Source organism: Neophocaena asiaeorientalis, unplaced genomic scaffold (genome assembly GCF_003031525.2).
Source record: "Neophocaena asiaeorientalis asiaeorientalis breed wild unplaced genomic scaffold, Neophocaena_asiaeorientalis_V1.1 scaffold22, whole genome shotgun sequence".
NCBI classification, from domain to species: Eukaryota; Metazoa; Chordata; class Mammalia; order Artiodactyla; family Phocoenidae; genus Neophocaena; species Neophocaena asiaeorientalis.
Genome location: NW_020174422.1, coordinates 1,601,211 through 1,619,759, shown reverse-complemented (window position 1 = coordinate 1,619,759; position 18,549 = coordinate 1,601,211). Strand labels below are relative to the sequence as shown.

Genomic DNA, 18,549 nt, shown 5'->3' with positions numbered 1-18,549 from the left:
ATATCACGTTGGAATTTTTGTCATGGACGTCAGTATGGAAGCAACAAAAACTACTGTTGAAGCTGGGGGAGGATCTGTAGAAAGAAGAATCAGGAGAAGTTCGAGTGCAGGGAGCGTGAAGTAACAAAGAGGTGTGAGATGGCAGAGGGAAAGGAGATGCTTGACAATAAGAGGGAAAGAAGAGGTGCTGGATGGATGTACTGGATGGAGGTGGGTACAAAGCATGAGATTCAGAGCCTGTGGGTAGTTTAACTTTAGACTCTATCTGAGTCTAAGAGAAAGAATAAGAGCATAAAAGGACAGTTACACATCAAAGTGAAGATAAGAGTAATTCTGTAACTATCATGCTCAAAAAACAAACAAACAAAGAACCTCTCAGTGTTTCTTGGATAATACTCAAAAATCTAAATTCCTTTCAATGGTGTCCAGAGTCTGCCACGATCTGACCCAACCAATCATTTCAGCCTTGTTTCCGACAGCTCACCTCACAAACTCCGCACTTCATCAGGCATGTTTACTCTGCATGCACCAAACTTATCCTATATTTTCCTTTCTCGCTGTCCCTGCTCTTGCTGTTTGATCCATTTAGGATGACTTTCCTCCCCACTCCCAATACCAATGCTGCCTGGATAAACTCTACCCACTTGGTAAAGTTTAATGCTGAACCTTCTCTAATCTTCGCAAACTAGGTAAGTTTGAGTTTCTTAATAATATTTGTTTCCCATTTCTAGTTCTCTTTCTTACCCACAATGCCCAACACATTACCTTGTGTTTATTGGGTCTTCGTTTATTGACTTAACAAATATTAACTGAGTCCCTCCTGTGAATCAGTATTTTGTTAGATTTGGTGATGCAGTGGGGGTATAAAACAGATATGTCTCCGCCCTCATGGACTTAACATCTGGTGCTGGAGGCAACTGTGTAACCAAACAAACGCTTATATAGTAAATAATGGTGATAAATTCCAAGAAATAACAATACAGAATGCAGTGAGAGATATGACTTGGGGAGTGGAGTTAGTCAGAGGGTCAGGAAGGGCTGAGATCTGAAAGAAGAGAGAGCAAAAGGAGTGGGAAACAAGGCTGAAATGAGTGGTTGGGTCAGATCATGGCAGACACTGGAGAGCAAAAGGAGAAAGGATTATCCAGGCAGAGGAAACAAAGGCCCTGAGACCGTAAAGAAACCTGACACATTCAAGGAAGGCCAGGAACGTTGGGAGGCAGGAAACAAGAGGAAGAGTGGCTGCAGCAAGGAGAAGAGGGCTGAGGTCCAGACAATGCCCTCATAGGTCATGTTGAAGACTTTGGTATTCACCCTAAGGGCAAAAGGACCTTCTCAAAGGGCTTGAAGCCACAGATGCGAAGAGCTTGCATTTTCAAAAGATCACATTGGTCTCAGAGTGAAGAAAAGGTTAGAGGAAAGTAAGAGTGGATGTCTGGGGACCAATTAGGAGGCTTCTTTCATAGGCCATGTGTGATACGACAGTGGCTTGGACTAGAGTGGATTATACAGACCCTCAATAAATGCCACAGGAGTGCAGAATCAGTGTTTTGGAGTCAATCACTAGGACTGAGAAAAGCTGAGTTTCACCTTTACAAATCTTTCCACTAACGTAAATCATAGTCAACGTCACCTCAGCTCTCCAAAACCCGTGGGAAATGTGTCTGTCAGGATAATCAAGTGTTCTGGATGACTAAAGGTAAACAGCAACACCACCTTTTCTCCCCATTTTAAATCTTTTTATGAATATCTTTACATCTCTGACTTCTTAAAAAGCAAAGTACACTGAACATAATTTCCCCATCTGTTGACAATTACACAAACCCACATGAGTAATAGTTATGGTGTAGTACAAAATACAAAGGATGTTGTAAGACATGCCAGGTCATAATAGCACTCTTGGTACCTTCACTAAATAGAACCCAACTGCTGGAGTTTTATTTCCTCCTTCAGCTTTTGCTTTCATAGCTTTTCTGCTTCCTCTCTTGCTGTCAACAGCTCAGCCTTCGTGGCTATTAGTGTGTCTATATAAAAGTAACTTTCTCCTCTTCTAATTTTCTTAGGGGCTAAGTAACTAGATGACAGAGGTGGTAAGCATTACATATAAAATTAGGATTGGAGAGGCTTTCCTGTGAGCATAGATGCTTAGTTTTGCTATGTAAAGATTTCCTTCCTGGGTCTTGGATCTGTTTGTCAGACAACTGAGTTCCAAACCCAATGGACTTACCATTTTTCTAATACATTTCATCACTTTAACTGTATTACCTGTCACATAATAGAGTAAAATGCAACAGATACCTTTAAAAAAGTCAACTAGTTCTTATTGTTTTATTAAAACAGGGATAGGGACTTCCCTGGTGGCGCAGTGGTTAAGACCCTGTGCTTCCAATGCAGGGGTCCTGGGTTTGATCCCTGATCAGGGAACTAGATCCCACATGCATGCCACAACTAAGAAGTTCACATGCCACAACTGAGGAGCCCACGAGCTGCAGCTAAGGAGCCCGCCTGCTACAACTAAGACCCAGTGTAACCAAATAAATAAATAAATCAATATTTAAAAAAAGAAAAAAACAGGGGTAAAGTTAGGGATTGACAGAAACCTACATTATGTATAAAGTTTCCATGGTGGTACACTACTATGTGGAGAAACAAATGATAAACTGTTATTTTAAAGGACTAATGTAAGAAATGTCTCATTATGTCCCATCATATAAGTCTTTAACTTACAAACGTACTGCCTTCAAAATGTCAAATTAGATGTTTTTCAAGACACAATAAAGAGAGTGAAAAGACTAGCCACAGAGTGATAGCAGATGCTTACAATGTGTATAATCAACAAAGGACTAATATTTGGAATATACAAAGAAATCCTAAAAATGCATAAGAAAAAACCAGACAACTCACAACTAGGCAAAGGCTTGAACAAGGATGTAAAGGAGAAAATCCAAAGGCCCAAGAAGACATGGAAAGGCTTCAACCTCATTAGTAATTAGGGCAACGCAAATTAAAACAATAAGCAGACATTACTACATACCCATCAGATCCGCAACAATTTTGAAGTCCGGCATATCAAGTATACTCAAGGATGCAGTGCAACAGAAAAATCTCACAGATGCTGGTAGGAGTGGAAATCTGGTATCCGCGTTTTGAAAAATAGATTATACCATCTAGTTAAGTTGAAGACATATATATATATATATCTTCTATTACCTAGCAATTTCCTTTTTTTTTTCCACCTAGAAATTTCACTCCTACCTTCACACCCTAGAGAAGCTCAAGTACATGTATACAAGGATACATATAGAAGAATACTCAGGCAGTATTGTTCACAGCAGCCCCAAACATCCCACGTGCAGAATGGATAAATAAATTGTGCTATATTCATACAATGGTATACTATACAACAGCGAAAATGAATGAAAAACTACACACATCAGCATGGATGAATTCCATAAAAATGAGGGTTGAGTGAGAGAAGAGACACACACAGTACGACCTAGCCATATAAATTTAAAAACAGCTACATTGAAACTATATTGTTTAGGGACACATACATAGGAGGCAAAATAATAAAGAAAAGTAAGGACAGTATTATGAATGTCAGGAGAATGGTTACCTCTAGGGAAGAAGACAGGGTTGTGACCAGGGAGGGGCACACAGGGGGCTTCTGGAAAGCTGGCAATGTCCTGCTTTCATGAACTGCATGGTTATTACATATATGTTCACTTTATAATTATCCATTCACATGTTTAGTACTTTTTGATGCATTTTCAGCATATATATTTTACATTAATAAATTTTTTAAAAAGGTTAATGTAAACCAGATGTTTCTGATTAGGAATGCACTTCATCCATAGGAATAAGAGTATAAATAACAGCTAATTCATCAGACAAGCCCATAACTCTCATTAAGTAATAGTATAAGTTAAATACTGCACGTTTCAAATATATTTCAGAAAGTAATATAGTTGCGGTATTATCAGCGAAACAAAATATATACAAGAGAAATAATGAATAAGGATTATTTTAAAGTATCTGATACCAGGTTGGAAAAGACAAAAAATATTGAAGATATACTAGACTGCAAGACCGGGGAAACTGACACTCATACTCAGCCGGAGAGAGTATAGATTGGTCCAGCTTCTGTAGGGGGTGATCTAACAATGTCTATCAACGTTTAAAAATGCATATTCTACTTCGAGGAAGCTATCCTGTTAATATACTCATGACCGACAAGTGTAAGAAACTGTATCTGTACAAGAATTACAGACCTGTCTGTACTGGTAAAAGATTAGAAACATCCCATACACCCATCAATAGAAGACTAGTTAAATAAATTATGGTACTCTAAGTATGGAATACTGTGTAGCCACCAAAAAGAATGATGCAGCTCTACATGTCCTGCTATGAAATTGCCCAGATTTGTTACAAGGAAAAAAGTATAAAACAGGACTTATCATATGCTATTACTTATTTAAACGTTTTTGAAAAAGAATAAATAAGTAGGAGCTTTTATATTTTAAAATTATATCTCTAGAAAAATACCCACATTTTAAATCATGTTTATGTATTATTGCTTCAAAAGTTCTTTTAAAAGATCTTCAGTGCATATGCTTAAGGAAAAACAGGTTTAATTATATTATTATGAGGAACAATAAGAAAGTTTTGGTAAAAATTCTAAGGGGACTTTTGAATAGTTATCATCAGAGCTAACAGGCCATTAAAAAAAAAGCCTAATTCCACATCAAAACAAAATACTTCTTTTGATACGGATGTATCAGTAGCATTGCTCTTTTACAGACTGTCCATGATTAGAATAATTATTCTGGGATCAAAACTGATACCAAGGAGGAGAAATAGAAGGAAGATGAACTTCAAGGCCAAGCTCAAATTTCACTTCTAGTATAAAAAGCCTTCCCTGGCTCCCAGGCTGTTTGTTGTTCAAAGTGGGTATACTTCTGTTACAAAATGTAGTATATGTGTGGCAAGTATGTATCTCACCTAACATTCCTCTTCCTAGTTTCTCTGATACCTCGCTCAGCAACTGGCATAAAGGAAGTGCTAAGTACAACTCTCCTTCCTCAAATACAAGTAACACCTATATAGCCACCCTATTTGGCATCACATATTAAGACCCCTGGGGGGCATGAACTCAGAAAACTCTGGGACAAGGACAGAGGTTGTTCTTTCATATCCTGAATCTCCATGGTATCTGGTCACCAGTGGACATTCAATAAAATTCTGTTGAATAAAAGAATGAATTCAGTGTACCAAAATATTTGTAATAATTTTCCATTTTTGCCTCCAGCTAATTTCATTCTTCTCTGTTAACAGATTTTTCTTCTTGACCAGGTGTTAATGGTAGTGCCTACTTATTTGCCCTGTAATAACATAACCGATCTAGTGGTTTGGTCTATGTCCCTGTTAGAAGTACTGTCTTAAATCTAATGGTAGAGAACATATCCTAAAAACCTTTCTCTTTGGGGAGTTTTCAATAAAATTTTCACAAGTACAATAAAGGTTCTTAATAGCCCGCATGTAAAGAGGCATAAAAATTGTGACTGTTCTTGTTCTGAGAGGTTGTGGGGTGAAGTGGGGTAGGGACATCAGATAAGTTAGACTCTGTACTACAAATTTCAGATTCTAAAATTTGAAGTAACTCCATTTAACAAACTATTTCCCACTCCTCATCCCCTCACATCCTTCTTCTTCATCATCATCATCATAACAGTTTAAAAAGAACTTTTTAAAAGAACAATTTTCCTTTGGTATTCCTGTTATATGAGGAGTAAGTAATTTTAATATTTGGGAGCTATGTGAATACTTCCTGATCTTTTCTCCTCATCTGAATGTCTACCTGCCATGAAGGTAACCTTCCCTAATCAGGAATCTGCTGACTGCAACTACAGCTCAAAGATGATAGCGGTGGGAAATCTAACATTCTGGTTTGATTTCTGGTTTTAATTCAGGAAATTAAAAATTGGGGGACTACTTTCAAGAACTCCCAAGTAATCTTTTTAAACAAATTGCTAAATTCTTTTAAGATAAAAGCTGCAATGGTGTCAGTCACAGAGACATACAAAAAAATAGAAGTAAGTTGCAAGGCATTCCAAATACCTCAAAATCGAGCATATTTAGGTTCATATCAGCACAAAAGAGAAAGGTCTAAGCAGGCCACCAAGGTGCTTTGTCTGTTTTGTTCACTGTCTTATCCTCTGTGTTTAGAATAGCACCTGTCGGATAGTAGGAGCTCAATAAATGCTTGATAAATTAATCAATGAGATAAAAAGATAGCATACATTAAAATCACGAGGAAAAGAGGACTTCCCTGGCGATCCAGTGGTTGACTCCGCACTTACAATGCAGGGGGTGCGGGTTCAATCCCTGGTCGGGGAACTAAGATCCCACATGCTGTGCAGTGTGGCCAAAAAATAAAAAAAATTTTTTAAAAATTATGAGGCAAAGAAAAGGTAATGAATTTTTAATATCCTCTAGTGCTCGCTAAGTCAGACTGTCATCCATGTGTAAGTGAGTAACAGCAAAGAGTAAGTGAAACCTTTTAAACCCCATTCCTGCAGCTGAAAGGACACCAGCTAGCAGGAGACAGGAGACAGACGGAAAAATACAGAACCTGTTTTTCTTTTTCTTTTTTTTTTTTCCCTTCAGTACATCATGAAGTTCAGAGAGGAGTATAAGCCCTTGCATATGATGCAGAGAGCAATGCTTATGGGAGCATTCAGTAAGCATCTCACAGCCAGCATCAGCAGGGGCCATGCAGATTAGAGGAACAGCTCTCCTGAACTTCTAATCCATGTATACATGTCTCTGCAATCAGCAATTTTAAACAGAACCAATTAGAGCATTAATAATAATAATAATGACAGTAGATAAACATTCTGAACTTGGAAGACTCAACTCTAAGCCCTTACATATGGGGAAGCTGGAAACTTGACTATCAGCTCTGAAACAAAGCAGTGACTGCTCCAACACAACCAGAGCCAGACCCATGTGGAACATGGCGGCAGAAGAATGGAAAGGCTGATTAGCAGAGGGAAGGGTCTGGTTGAAACTAGGGAGTAGACACCTGGAATGGGTCAGTCTGCACAGGTCTGCATCTTCCAGCAGTTTTCTCTCAACAGGAAGAGCTATCCGGGCAGAGGCAGGCTGCTCCCCTTGGTGGGCACTTGCTACTTGGCACCCGGGGAGAGCCCCTGAGCCAAAGTCCCATCTTCACTGTGGTTCCTAGTGGAAGGCCACCACGGAGGACAGGCAAACGTGGTTTCCTTGACAAGACCCTACTTTCTGGCACTAGGATCACACCATCTCACCCCAATGCCTCAAATGCTTAGATCTCCCCATCCCCATCCAGTGTCCACCACATCCCACTAGTCATGGCAGACAGGTTGCCAGTAGCCATCAGCAGTGAGGAAGTGAAGCTAAGCCTCCAGGCAGGTAAAACCCAAACGAGCATTTGCAACCTAAGGTCAAGATAAAGAAACAGGATACTATTTATCCACTTGTCTATCAAACAGGCTTTTCTCAAGACTCCTGTGTTACGGCCACGGAAACCATGTCATGTTTGACAGCACAGCACGCATGGGGGAAGGCAGCTCAGCTAAAGCAGAGCCACCACTGCAAAGTCACCTTCACCCGCCCCATCCACGCTCATCTCAGTGCTTTGGCTCTAGACGTTCATTTCTAGCAACACTTCTGCTTGAAATTTCTAGAAGAGTTAATTTTCGCACCCACAAGGAGAGCTTGCTCCAGATTTCAAAACTCCTGGTGTCACTCTTAGTCATCCAGGAGCACAATTTTTTAAGAAGAGTATTTCCCACAACCTGTTTCCCTCTTACCAGTAGCTTTAAGAAGGTAGATTCAGTCATTTTGTTCTTCACTAAAAGACCTTTTTAACTCACACAGAAGGAAACAAGGGTAAGTGGGATAAGTGATATGCCAAGAAGTCTGTGCAGAATACTGCAGTAAAACCCTTGCCCTGAGAGCTGCCACTTCTCTGTCTGCCCGCGGCCTCCAAGCTGGCCCCCGCCCCCCTCCCCAGACGTGCCTTCTCCCCTTTTCGGGCCCCTCCTCCCCAGTGTGTCCGGCAGGCAGTATACTCACTTGGGTCTTGTTTGCCTTGGACTGTCGCCAGCTAATCCACTTTCACATCTTGGCTTGATCTCAGATTTGCTTTCTCCTTCCACCAAAATTTTTAGAAACAGAATTCAGATTTGTGCTGGGCTGCCTTGCCGCAGTGCCTCTTGCCAGCTCTCAGAGCCTGACCGGGAATTTGCCTTGAGAGGTCTGAAGACTCTTCTAGGGCAGAATCACACTCCCACCAAGGCCACTATATAAGTCACAAGTACTTGCTATCAAAGACTCTGTGACAGGCATTAATACTTGGAAGGTATCTTTCCCGTTAGCCACATGCCAGCCCCAGAGATGCTGGACTGGCCTACAGAACCTCTTTGTAATTTACTTTGCTGTGGATTTGCTGGGGCTGGGGCGGGATGGTGTAGAGGCAGCTGGAGAAGAAGCCAGTAACAATTGTGTTTGCTTTTTGCTACAAAGTTCTGGAAGCTGAACTATCAGGGTTACCGCAAAAGTACTATGTTCTTAATCCCATTGAACAGGCAGGAGAGTGACTTGGGTTTGAGTCTGAGGTCTGCCATGAACTGGCTTTGTGACTCTAAGCAAGTCACTTTGTTCCCTTTAAACAGGATGGAGAGAGGGCTAGAGGACCTCTCAGGTTGCATTCTTCCCTGAGCTTCCATGCTTCCAAATTCCAAACTTACCCCAAGTCAAATCTGGCCTCTGGCCACGCCTGCAGCTATCACACAGAGATCTAAGCTACTGGCAAGTCACCCTTTGCAATTTCCTTATTTCTGGAACATATACTTGCACAATGCCGCCACTAGAAACCAAGAGATTTGTACGGCGCGGTGCTCTGAGGTTTCCTGTGATCTGCCGTGTGCAGCAAACTGTCCATCGGCTGCTGTGGGTTATGAAGCTTATTTGCTTTTTCAGTTGATGGGTAACGTCAAAGGTGGGCCTCTCCAGGGAGGTTTTCAAGCTCTTAAGTGTAAGTCAAATATTAAGTAAAGTAATGCTGTCATGAGAGATTTTGCCCCGCGAACCTCAGTTGTGTCTTTCACACTGTTGGGCTGTGTGTGATGCTGGAAGCTAGTCATTTATTTGAGCAACTTTTCATTTAGAGGAAAACAGGTGACCTCAACTCCTTGCACTTTAAAGACTCGTTCTGAAAAGCCAGCACATTTGTCCTGGGTTGAATGTTCCTCAGGAGAGGATGGGTTTGGGCTTCTGGGAGGTGACAGAGCAGCCACAGACAGGAGGACCCGGGAAACCTCTGCTTTTTGTTGCTCCCTGCTGTCACCTCTCCCGCCCACCATGGATCAAAGTAACAAAGGGACCACACCAGGAAAAAAAGTTATTTTCAAACCTAGTCCTGAACTTGGATTATTCAGAAAACTAAAACAAACAAACAAAAATCATAATTTGAGTTTAAAACTTTAAAGCGGAGATGGCATTTTTCCTACTTTGGAGTGGCTACCAAGTTCTTGAGAAAATCAGAATGCCTCTACCTGGGATTCATACAGCAACTCCAACCCACTGTAGTGTTAGGCATGGGGTGCGACAGAGACTCAAGATTACAGTTTGTGAAGTCCAAGTTTAGGTTTCAGATATATCCACTCCAAACCCCGGGAACAAGGAGTACAATTATATATTCTTCAAAGGTATTTATTTAAGGATTAGAAAGTGCTTTGTTCCTAGATGGGAGGCAACATAAACCTCTCCCACTAAGAAACATTTTAGGGCCCTGAGATAAAGGGCAGAGTAACAGAAGTGCTGAGGACTCTCTCCTGGAGACGCATCACGTTTTCTTTTTCTAGCTTTTAACACAGTGCATTTAATAGGCTGGATCTCCAGCAGATGGGTCACCTGCTCAGGCCCCACGGCTAAATGTCACACGCTGTCACAATCTCATTCTGGAGATTCAACCTTGGGGGGCCCACCTTGATTTTTTTTTTAAATGATTATCAATAACTTTATTTTTTTATTATCTCATACATATATTTTTAAGGTCAAGTACTTCCTTATGTATGCGCTGAGTCGTCCATTAAATTCTTTTGGATACATTTTTAGTAGATTTGTATTACACTGTCTTATTTGGATATATCTGAAGGTAAATTCAAAACAAAACCAACCAACCAAACAAACAAAACAAAAACTCTGGTTTTTCTCCAACCAGAAGACATACCAGTGGTCTCTCTGTTTTCTCTCAAATACCAAATCATATGTTATAATATATTTTATAATATATCTATTAGCTATTGTTTGGGGTTATTTATACCTTCTTCTATATTAACACAGATATGGGAGTTTAAAAAGCATGTCTTCTTTTATAATTTTATTTAATCTAATATAACTAAAATAGTAGCAACAAAGTAGAGGTCATTCACCCAAATATATCATGAAATTGTGTATATTATACACACACAAAATATCTGGGGATACGGCTAAAAATGCACTTTTCTCTTTATAACTAGTTATATCCTGTTGGTGTGTTGCATCATCTTGATGGTTTTTAATTAGTTAAGTGAAAAATATTACATCGTGTGAACTGACAGGATTTTTATTAGTCCTAACACTGTTGAGTCTCCACATTACCAGATGTTTGGTTTTCCTCCTTAGTGGCGAAAGCCAGTGATCTGTAGGCCCTTAAAACTCCAGGGAGCACGCTGTCTATTTTCTCTCACGCCAGTCGCCTATAGTCACCCGGACAGCAACCTACCCACCGCACATCTCCTCTGCTTCACACCCTCTTTCACACAGGATCTTGGCTAGTCCTTCAAAATCCCAGGAAGCTGAAACCATTGCCTTCACTGTACAGACTTGGAGACTGAGGCATGAAATGATTAAATGACCCACTCTAGGTCCTGCAGCTGGTGAACAACCAGGGACTGAATCCATGCCTGGTCCGTAAACCCATCCCCTTCCTCTGTGCAGTAGATGCCTCTGCAGCCCACTCAGATCCTCTTTCCTGCTGTGGTTCCCATGCCCCAGCTCTTGTGCATGTTGGCTGCTAACAGCTCACAGCTATCACAAAAGGCCAGGCCCCTTGCCCGAAGGTGGGGCAAACTCTGGGTGCAATTCACACTCCAGGTCCAGGAGGGATCAGACTGAGCTAGACTCCAGCTGAAACCACATGTACATTTGCTTTAGCTCCTTCTGCACTGGCCCCTGTTTCTTGCCCCTTTTCCTGAAAGCACACCCTTAATAAACTACATGCATAGGAATCATGGTCTCAGACTCTGCTTCTAGGGAATGGGACCCAATTTGCTCTCCTTCCTCCCAAGAAGCTCTATATCCATCCTTATTCTCTGGAAGGTTTTTCTATTTATGAGCCCATTTAAATGAAGAGATTCTATTTTTTCCCCTCCGTCATCTGTCCCCCGATCAACACTAATCTTTACAAGGAAACTAATTTCTTACATTTAATTTGAGTTCTTCCAATTGCAGCATTAGCCCACTTTTTCTTACAAGAAAAACCTAGAAGCTTTTTATCTCTGATGCTATTAGCAGAAGACTAGGGATGCCATCCTTTCTCTTTCTGGTTATTTACCTTTCTTCCCTATAAGACAATAAGCCGAAGGATGGCAGGGCGTTGTTTCACTCATTGCTGTACTCTCAGCATGGAGAGCAACACCTGCTGTGGAGTAAGTGGGCCTTCAACACAGAGCATGTATAAAGAGAGATGGCATAGGCCAACTCAAGGGTTGGGACCTCCCCAAAGCATGGGCTGGACCCTCTTGGACTACAGCCCTTGCACCTAGTGGCCTGCTTTGTGCTCCCAGAGTGCATGTGTCAGGATTACCAGGTTCTGATAAACCAGGTGAGGCTCTTTAGAAGTCTATTCCCAGAAGGCTTCTGCAGCCAGGCTGCCCTGCCCCTTGTTAGAGGCATTACGTTACTGCAGTGAGTGACCTTGTAGGAATCCTTTGACTTTAGAGCGTTTCTTCCCACACGGTAAAACAAAATTTTGGTCATGACCCATTATATCGATTTGACAGTCGAGAGTTTAAAAACTTCTGAGTTAAATCCTAGAATCTCCAGGCTTCTCCAGGCATCTCCCGTCCCCCTTCAGCACATTGTCATTATCAGCCCACCTTGTACCTTAGATCACATTTGCTTGCTTTTGAAATCCCTCCTTAAAAATCACAATCAGTCCCAGGATGTTCCAGCAGTGTTCTTTCCCTTATAATTTTTGCAGAGACTATAGCACTCACAACTCAATTTCCCTGTCTCCGGCCAGTCTGGACATGTCTAGAAATTCATAGTGTATTTTGGATGAAGAGCATCCCTACTAGGAGGTGTTTGTAATGTTTAATTCAATAAGCATATATTGAACATCTCCAGCATGCCTAGTCTAAATGGCAAATATTATACACGCACAGGGACTGTCACTGTCCAGACGGCTGCTTCTGCACCATTAGCTGGTAATTATTCAGCAGACATCCATCGTGTTCAACTACAAGACACTTCTTCACCGCCACCTCATAACTCAGCCTTGCTTGACTACAATTCTATAATTCTGGATGTCTTTGAAGTGTGGTTGCAAAGCTCCATCACTTAATACGTGTATAAGCAAAAGAGACTTTACGGTGGGATGCCCAGAGTAGTGTGAGCATATTCTGGACAGAATAGGAAGGGGCTCAGACCCAGATCTCTATAGAACAAAGTAAGCACATCCATTTGCCTTCAGGGAAATGACACTTTTACATGGGACAGGGGCAAAGTAGAACCTAATTATGCAGACCCATTTGAGAGATGAGCAAAGGCAACTTTGGGGAAAGCTTATTTGTGCCATTTACTGAGGCACCCGTGTTGGCTTTGTCAGCGTTTAACGCAGAATTAATAATATTAGACTGGTTCCTCATCAAGGGAGGATTTACCACAAGCAATCCCAGCTTCTCTGTTATAGAGAAAAGTGGGGGAGTTCCCTTTCCTAGAAAGAAGACTCAGACAAGGAGGGTTCCAAGTGTCAAAACCTGGGTGGGAAATGAGGAGGGGCCGGGCACTGGTCTTCTGTTCTCAACCTTGTCTTTTTAGCCAGAATTTGGATGAAGCCACAAAACGTATGTTTAGCCAATAATGCTGGGAAATGCAGCTGACATACTGGACAGAATAATTTATATTCAAAACATACTGGATTACGGATGGAACTAAACAAGAGAAAATCTAACAGATATTAAGTAGTCTGACACTCAGGTTACTAAGTCACCTGCTGAATTAAGGGCAGTCCATGAAAACAGGCAGGGAGATTCTATGAGCCAGCACTGTACACCCTCCTAGACACGGCGAACCTTCTTAGGGAGGAGGGCAGGCATAGTAGCTCTCGAACAAGGAGATGAATTTGCATCGGTTAGATCACACCCGATGTACTTATATACCATGCTGGAGGCCCCACTTTATACAGATCATTACACACTAGAGTAAACCAGAGGAAGGCAACCAGGATATGGAAGGGTCAGAAAACACATTAATACAAGGAATAGTTGGAGAAACTGAGGACTTCTAAACAAAGAAGATTAAGAGAAAAGACAATTGTCTTCAACTATCTAAAGACTTAGGGGTTACCACTGGCCAAAGGTGATACAATCTGAGGATTAAAGTGGAATACCTGGCAGTAATGGACCATAACCCATTGGATAATAAAATAAGCCACGAGCCAATGCTAACTACAAATAGCTACGTCTTAGATTCTAAGGGTTAGCAAATGGGAAGAGGAGTAAAGTTGCCCTATTATAGACAAGTAAGCTGATGTTCCATCCCTTTAGGTCTAATATAGGAAAAAACCTACTGACAGTTAATGAACCAAGGACTCAGAGGGCAGAACTCTACTCAAGAGCTTCCAAAGATCCTCAGTCTGCTTAATCATTGCGCACTCTTATTCACAGTATCTCAATTTCTGTTTCCCCTCCAATAAGGATGGAAAGTTAACCTTTACTGAATGTCTAATAGATGCCAACTAAATATATTTTACTTAACCTTCCCAAGGACTCAGTGAGACGGGTATTTGTTTTACAGGTTAGGGAATTAAGGTGCAGTAACTCAGGCAATGTGACACAGAGGGTGAGTGCCAGAGCTGGAATTTGAATCCAGGTGTGTCCAAACTCCTTCCACCCCACCCCAGCGCACAGAGGACACACAAGGGGATTGCAGAGGGGCCTTGGGGCCCCACAGCTCCTCAAGGTCGTCTGTCATGGCCCTTTAATGGTTACATTTACCATCCACCCAGCCCACAGTGCTACGACTCTCACTCCTCTGGATTAGAAGAGGAAGACTGGGGCCTTTCCTAGAAACTCACCAATAAAATGACCCTGATCCCTGTGAGGTGCCTCTGCCCCGTCCTCTCCCCACAGCCACCCTGTTTGCCCAGGTAGGCTCAGCCTACCTGAATCAACCCATTTGCTCTTCCTCTTCTTCAGAGTCTGTTCACCTGACCACTTGGAAACCAATGGAGACCAGTTTCCTGGTCTTCGGGTATAGACAGGGGGAAATTTAACTTTGTTGATAACATCTATGAATTCAAAGATACCAATAAATGGTTTCTCTGATGAAGGACAGGGCAGGTCAAGGGAACACCTGGCTGTCCTGATCTCACTGCTCAGTGTCAGAAGAGTAAGAACATTCTAACTGCAGTGCAAGGTCACAGACAGGCCCTCCCTTTATCTGACGATTTCTAAGCAATTTTCCAGGTTTTGTGTCAGAACACAGAATCTTTCTTCATCTCCCAACCCGCTGCCCATGCTGAGAAGGTAATTAAGGGTTAATGTTCCCAACAGGCCGGGAACATTACCTGCAGCTTTCTGCTTGCAAGTAAGGAAACTTCTAGGCTTCTTTAGCATATTTAAAAATACAATATTTGTATGTTTGGCTGCTTTCAGACCACCTGTTTTAGCTTCCTTTTCATGTCGGAGTTCTCTACCCACTCTGTTCATTCATTCCCCAAGTACTTCCTGAGCATCCATGTGTGTTATGTGCTGAGGATACAGCCATGAAACAGACAGACACAACCCCGGCCCTCATCAGGGCTTAAGAGCCTGGCTATAGAGACAGACATGAAACGAAAATTACACATATAAGGATCCACACTCAACAAAGCATCCACATGTCTCTACAGTATCCAGCACAGAGCTCGGCATGTGGAGGGTGTTTTTCATGAGCATGTGACTGATGTTTTTGTGGAATGTGCAGAAGGTCTGGCCAGCTGAGTTCATCTTAGCATTGGGAGCGCAAAGCTTTGACTTTAATAAGAGTGAGGGAGAAACATGACAGTGAATCAGGGAGACCCGGGTTCTGGTTCTTGCTTTTCCACTCACCACTAGGATTTTCTTAGACGAGTCACTCAGTCTTTCTGGGCGTCAGTTTCCTTACTTGTGGATAATGTGTAAGTACCAGGGTTCCTCATTAACAAAGAAGTGCCTGCTGTCGGAGGCGTTCTATTCTAACCACACTCACCTTGCCAGAGGACAAGGGAAGGCTGGAGCCAGGGCTTCCTAAGACAGCCGTCTCTGGCAGAGGTGTCTGTTTAAGGGCCGCGGGGAAGACAAAGCAGCAGCTGGAAGGGAGGCATCCCCCAGACCATGGAATTAATAGGCTGCTATGTCTGAACATGGGAAACATGCACTTCACTTACCGCCCACTGACTGTTTAAAAATAAACACTTTCATTCATAGGATACTCTGGGTTATAGTTCTAAACAACGGATCAGAGGAGAATGGAAAGTACAGAAATAGTTTCCTTTGTATGTTTTACAAGTAGAAAAAAACAATTTTCCATCCACTCTGATAGTCAAAAGTGGCTTAGAAACTTGAAGGCAGGACGTCAAACAGAATTAATTACCTTGCAAGTCCTTGCACACTAGTCTAGAGTATGATTTAGCACCATGATCTTAGGAGGTTTGGGGGGCATAGTCTTTTTTTTTTTCCTTCCCAGTAAGAAAAAAATTAGGAAAAATCCTAATGAATGCAGATTATCTTTTTAAAATGCCCCTAACTTAGAAAACTAAAATGAAGCGAGGACACAGCCTGTTGCCTGAGGCTGAAGGACTAAGGCCAAAATACTAGGTCTAGAAACTAGGGCCAAATGGTCCTTGTAAACCCATACCTTTATTAATACAATCCCTAGTATTCAGAAAACGATCATCTCAAACTCTTCCGACCCTGAGGTAAGCAAATGAGAGTAGGGTCAGAGACAGAACCTTCCCCGTCCCTGCTGCACATTCAGACCGCTGAATTCCTCCGCTAGCTTGAGCAAATGCGCTGAGTCTTTGCTACGTTCTCCTTTCTTTGGCTCCCCATCAGAGCTCCTAACTTTTGCTTACTTGCTCCAAAATGTAAGCAAGCAAGTGACCAGGTTTTCTCCTGAGACAACTGCATCCCTCCACGCCGCTTCAAATACCACTTCCTGGTCCTCTGCCCCTCAGGAACTGAGCCCCAATACTCTGGCCAGAGGAGGGCATCATTTCCACCGGAGCCCCTTCGGACAGGAGGCCCCTTCCAACCAGCATCTCTGTGGCCATTTCCCAAATCACTGATCTTGGTCTAAATTTAGGTCTCTGGAAACTATCCCAGCCTCAGCTCCCTGAGTTCCAGCCTCCCAGAAGGCAGAGCAGCCCAGGCAGCGCCGGTGAGGCATCTCAGAAGGAGAGGAAACCCAGACTCACTCTTCACCCTCGCCAGTTCTGCTAAACTCTCATGACGTGAGAGGTCTGGCTGGCCACCTCAGTCTTCTGCCCCTCAGACAAGATCTCCATGCTGTGACATACCTCCTCCAGCCCTGCTCCTTCCCCTTTGGCCGGCACAAAGAGACCACTGGCTCCTGAGGTCAGGCTCCACCATGGGAGAAATTCCTCTAGGGGTTAACTCTCCAGGGGTGGTTAAGCCAACAAGAAGTCTTGGGGGAAGGAAGGTTGGGGCACTGTCCTACCTTGTCACTGTCCACTGTGTTCTGAGAGGTCCTAGAGGCAATGGAGATGGTGTCTGGCTGGCTGCTCCCATCCCCCTGGCTGTCAACATCCTCTACTCCATCCCTGCAGGAAGAAGAGAAAAGCAACAGGGGTGGGGGTGGGGGGAGCGACTGTGGGCTTAGAGCACACAAGGGTTTCCAGCTGGGCTGGCGGAGCAGAGCCTTAGCGCTTTCCAGCAGGGATGTGTCTAAAATTATCCCATGAAAGGAAGCAGTCCCATGTAATTTTCAATGATGTCACTTCTTGCACTTAGCAAATACATAATCACTATGTTGATAACTGAACACAAATGACTCCTCTCCATAACTCCTCGGGCCCACGGTGCAGAGTGGGCAGCTACTTACTTATTTTCACAAGAATGGGTCTATAAAAGGCAGTAGGAAGAAGTATGTCCTGCTTAGAACCTAGGCTTCTCTCCAGCTGCCTGGGTCATCTGCAACAGTCCCAGAGTTCAGGGTATTCAAACAGATTTTCTGTATATGATGTAACAGGGTGGGGGTGGCTTATAGCTGGCTTATAAAGAGAAGAGAACTGAGAAGATATCTTTTTGACCCGTGTTTCTTTTGCTCAAGAAAATGGGGTGGGACATCTTCTCCGGGGGAGATTATCCTTGGGAAGGTCAGACCCTCAACTTCTGGGTCTGGAGGAGTTTATTGCCTTCATTTTGGTGGGTCTTGGTGATCTCATGCTTATTTATGATGATTTCTTATTAACACAGAAGACCAAGGCATCTTCTCAAAGATAAGAGGACGGTCACAGATTCTGCAGCAGCTTTTGAGCCAGCTGTGCTCCGTCTGATAAGATAGTCTCCTAAGTGCACTCCTGACGTTTGGACCCCTTCCTGGGCCCCTGGACCACACTGCTGTCCCATTCACATGCTCCCTCAACTCTCCAGCTTTAGAACTGGGTCCCAATCCTACACTGAACCCAAAGCTCTGGCCAACGGGGATTAGATGCCTGGGAAGTAGTGAAGGCTGAAGAGTCTGTGTCAGGAGAAACTGGAGATGTGGGCCAGGGGTTGGATAAACCAGCCCAGGAAGTGACAGCTCTTGCTATGGAGGTCTTTGTGAAAGTCACACCCCTGATACTGCTTATGGAGAAGTATAGCCTTAGGGGAAATGGGAACTCAGTGCCTGACAGTGTTACCACGTGGGCAACATATCCCATATACCGAAGCTCAGAGTCTAAATAACTACAATCTGGAGTGTGAGTGTGTGTGGACATGCGTGTGCATGTGGGCATACATGGGATGCCAATGTACATACACTGGGTCTGCTAGTCATAAAAAGTGTTTTCTCCCACCCAGAACACTTCTAAGTCAATTGTTCTCTCACCACCATTTGTGGGCTTGGGAAATGCCAATTTATTTTAATAATATAAGCCACAGATTCATAGGAAGGAAGATCTGCTGTAGAAAGAAATTATGTGATGTATTTCAAAACCAAAAATAAAGGAGTTTCAGATCATCTGTTGTTTCTGATATCTGGACCAGTGCTCCC

At 42.8% G+C, this 18,549-nt stretch overlaps 1 protein-coding gene across 3 annotated transcripts in view; it reads right to left on the bottom strand.

The window, feature by feature from the left end:
• KALRN (kalirin RhoGEF kinase) overlaps positions 1 to 18,549 on the bottom strand; it is a 573,088-nt gene that overhangs the window by 191,178 nt on the left and 363,361 nt on the right. For all 3 annotated transcript variants that reach the window (XM_024756492.1, XM_024756493.1, XM_024756494.1), the window contains exon 33: positions 17,011 to 17,113. In XM_024756492.1, the coding sequence (XP_024612260.1) occupies positions 17,011 to 17,113 (103 nt within the window). The remainder of the gene's footprint in view (positions 1 to 17,010; positions 17,114 to 18,549) is intronic.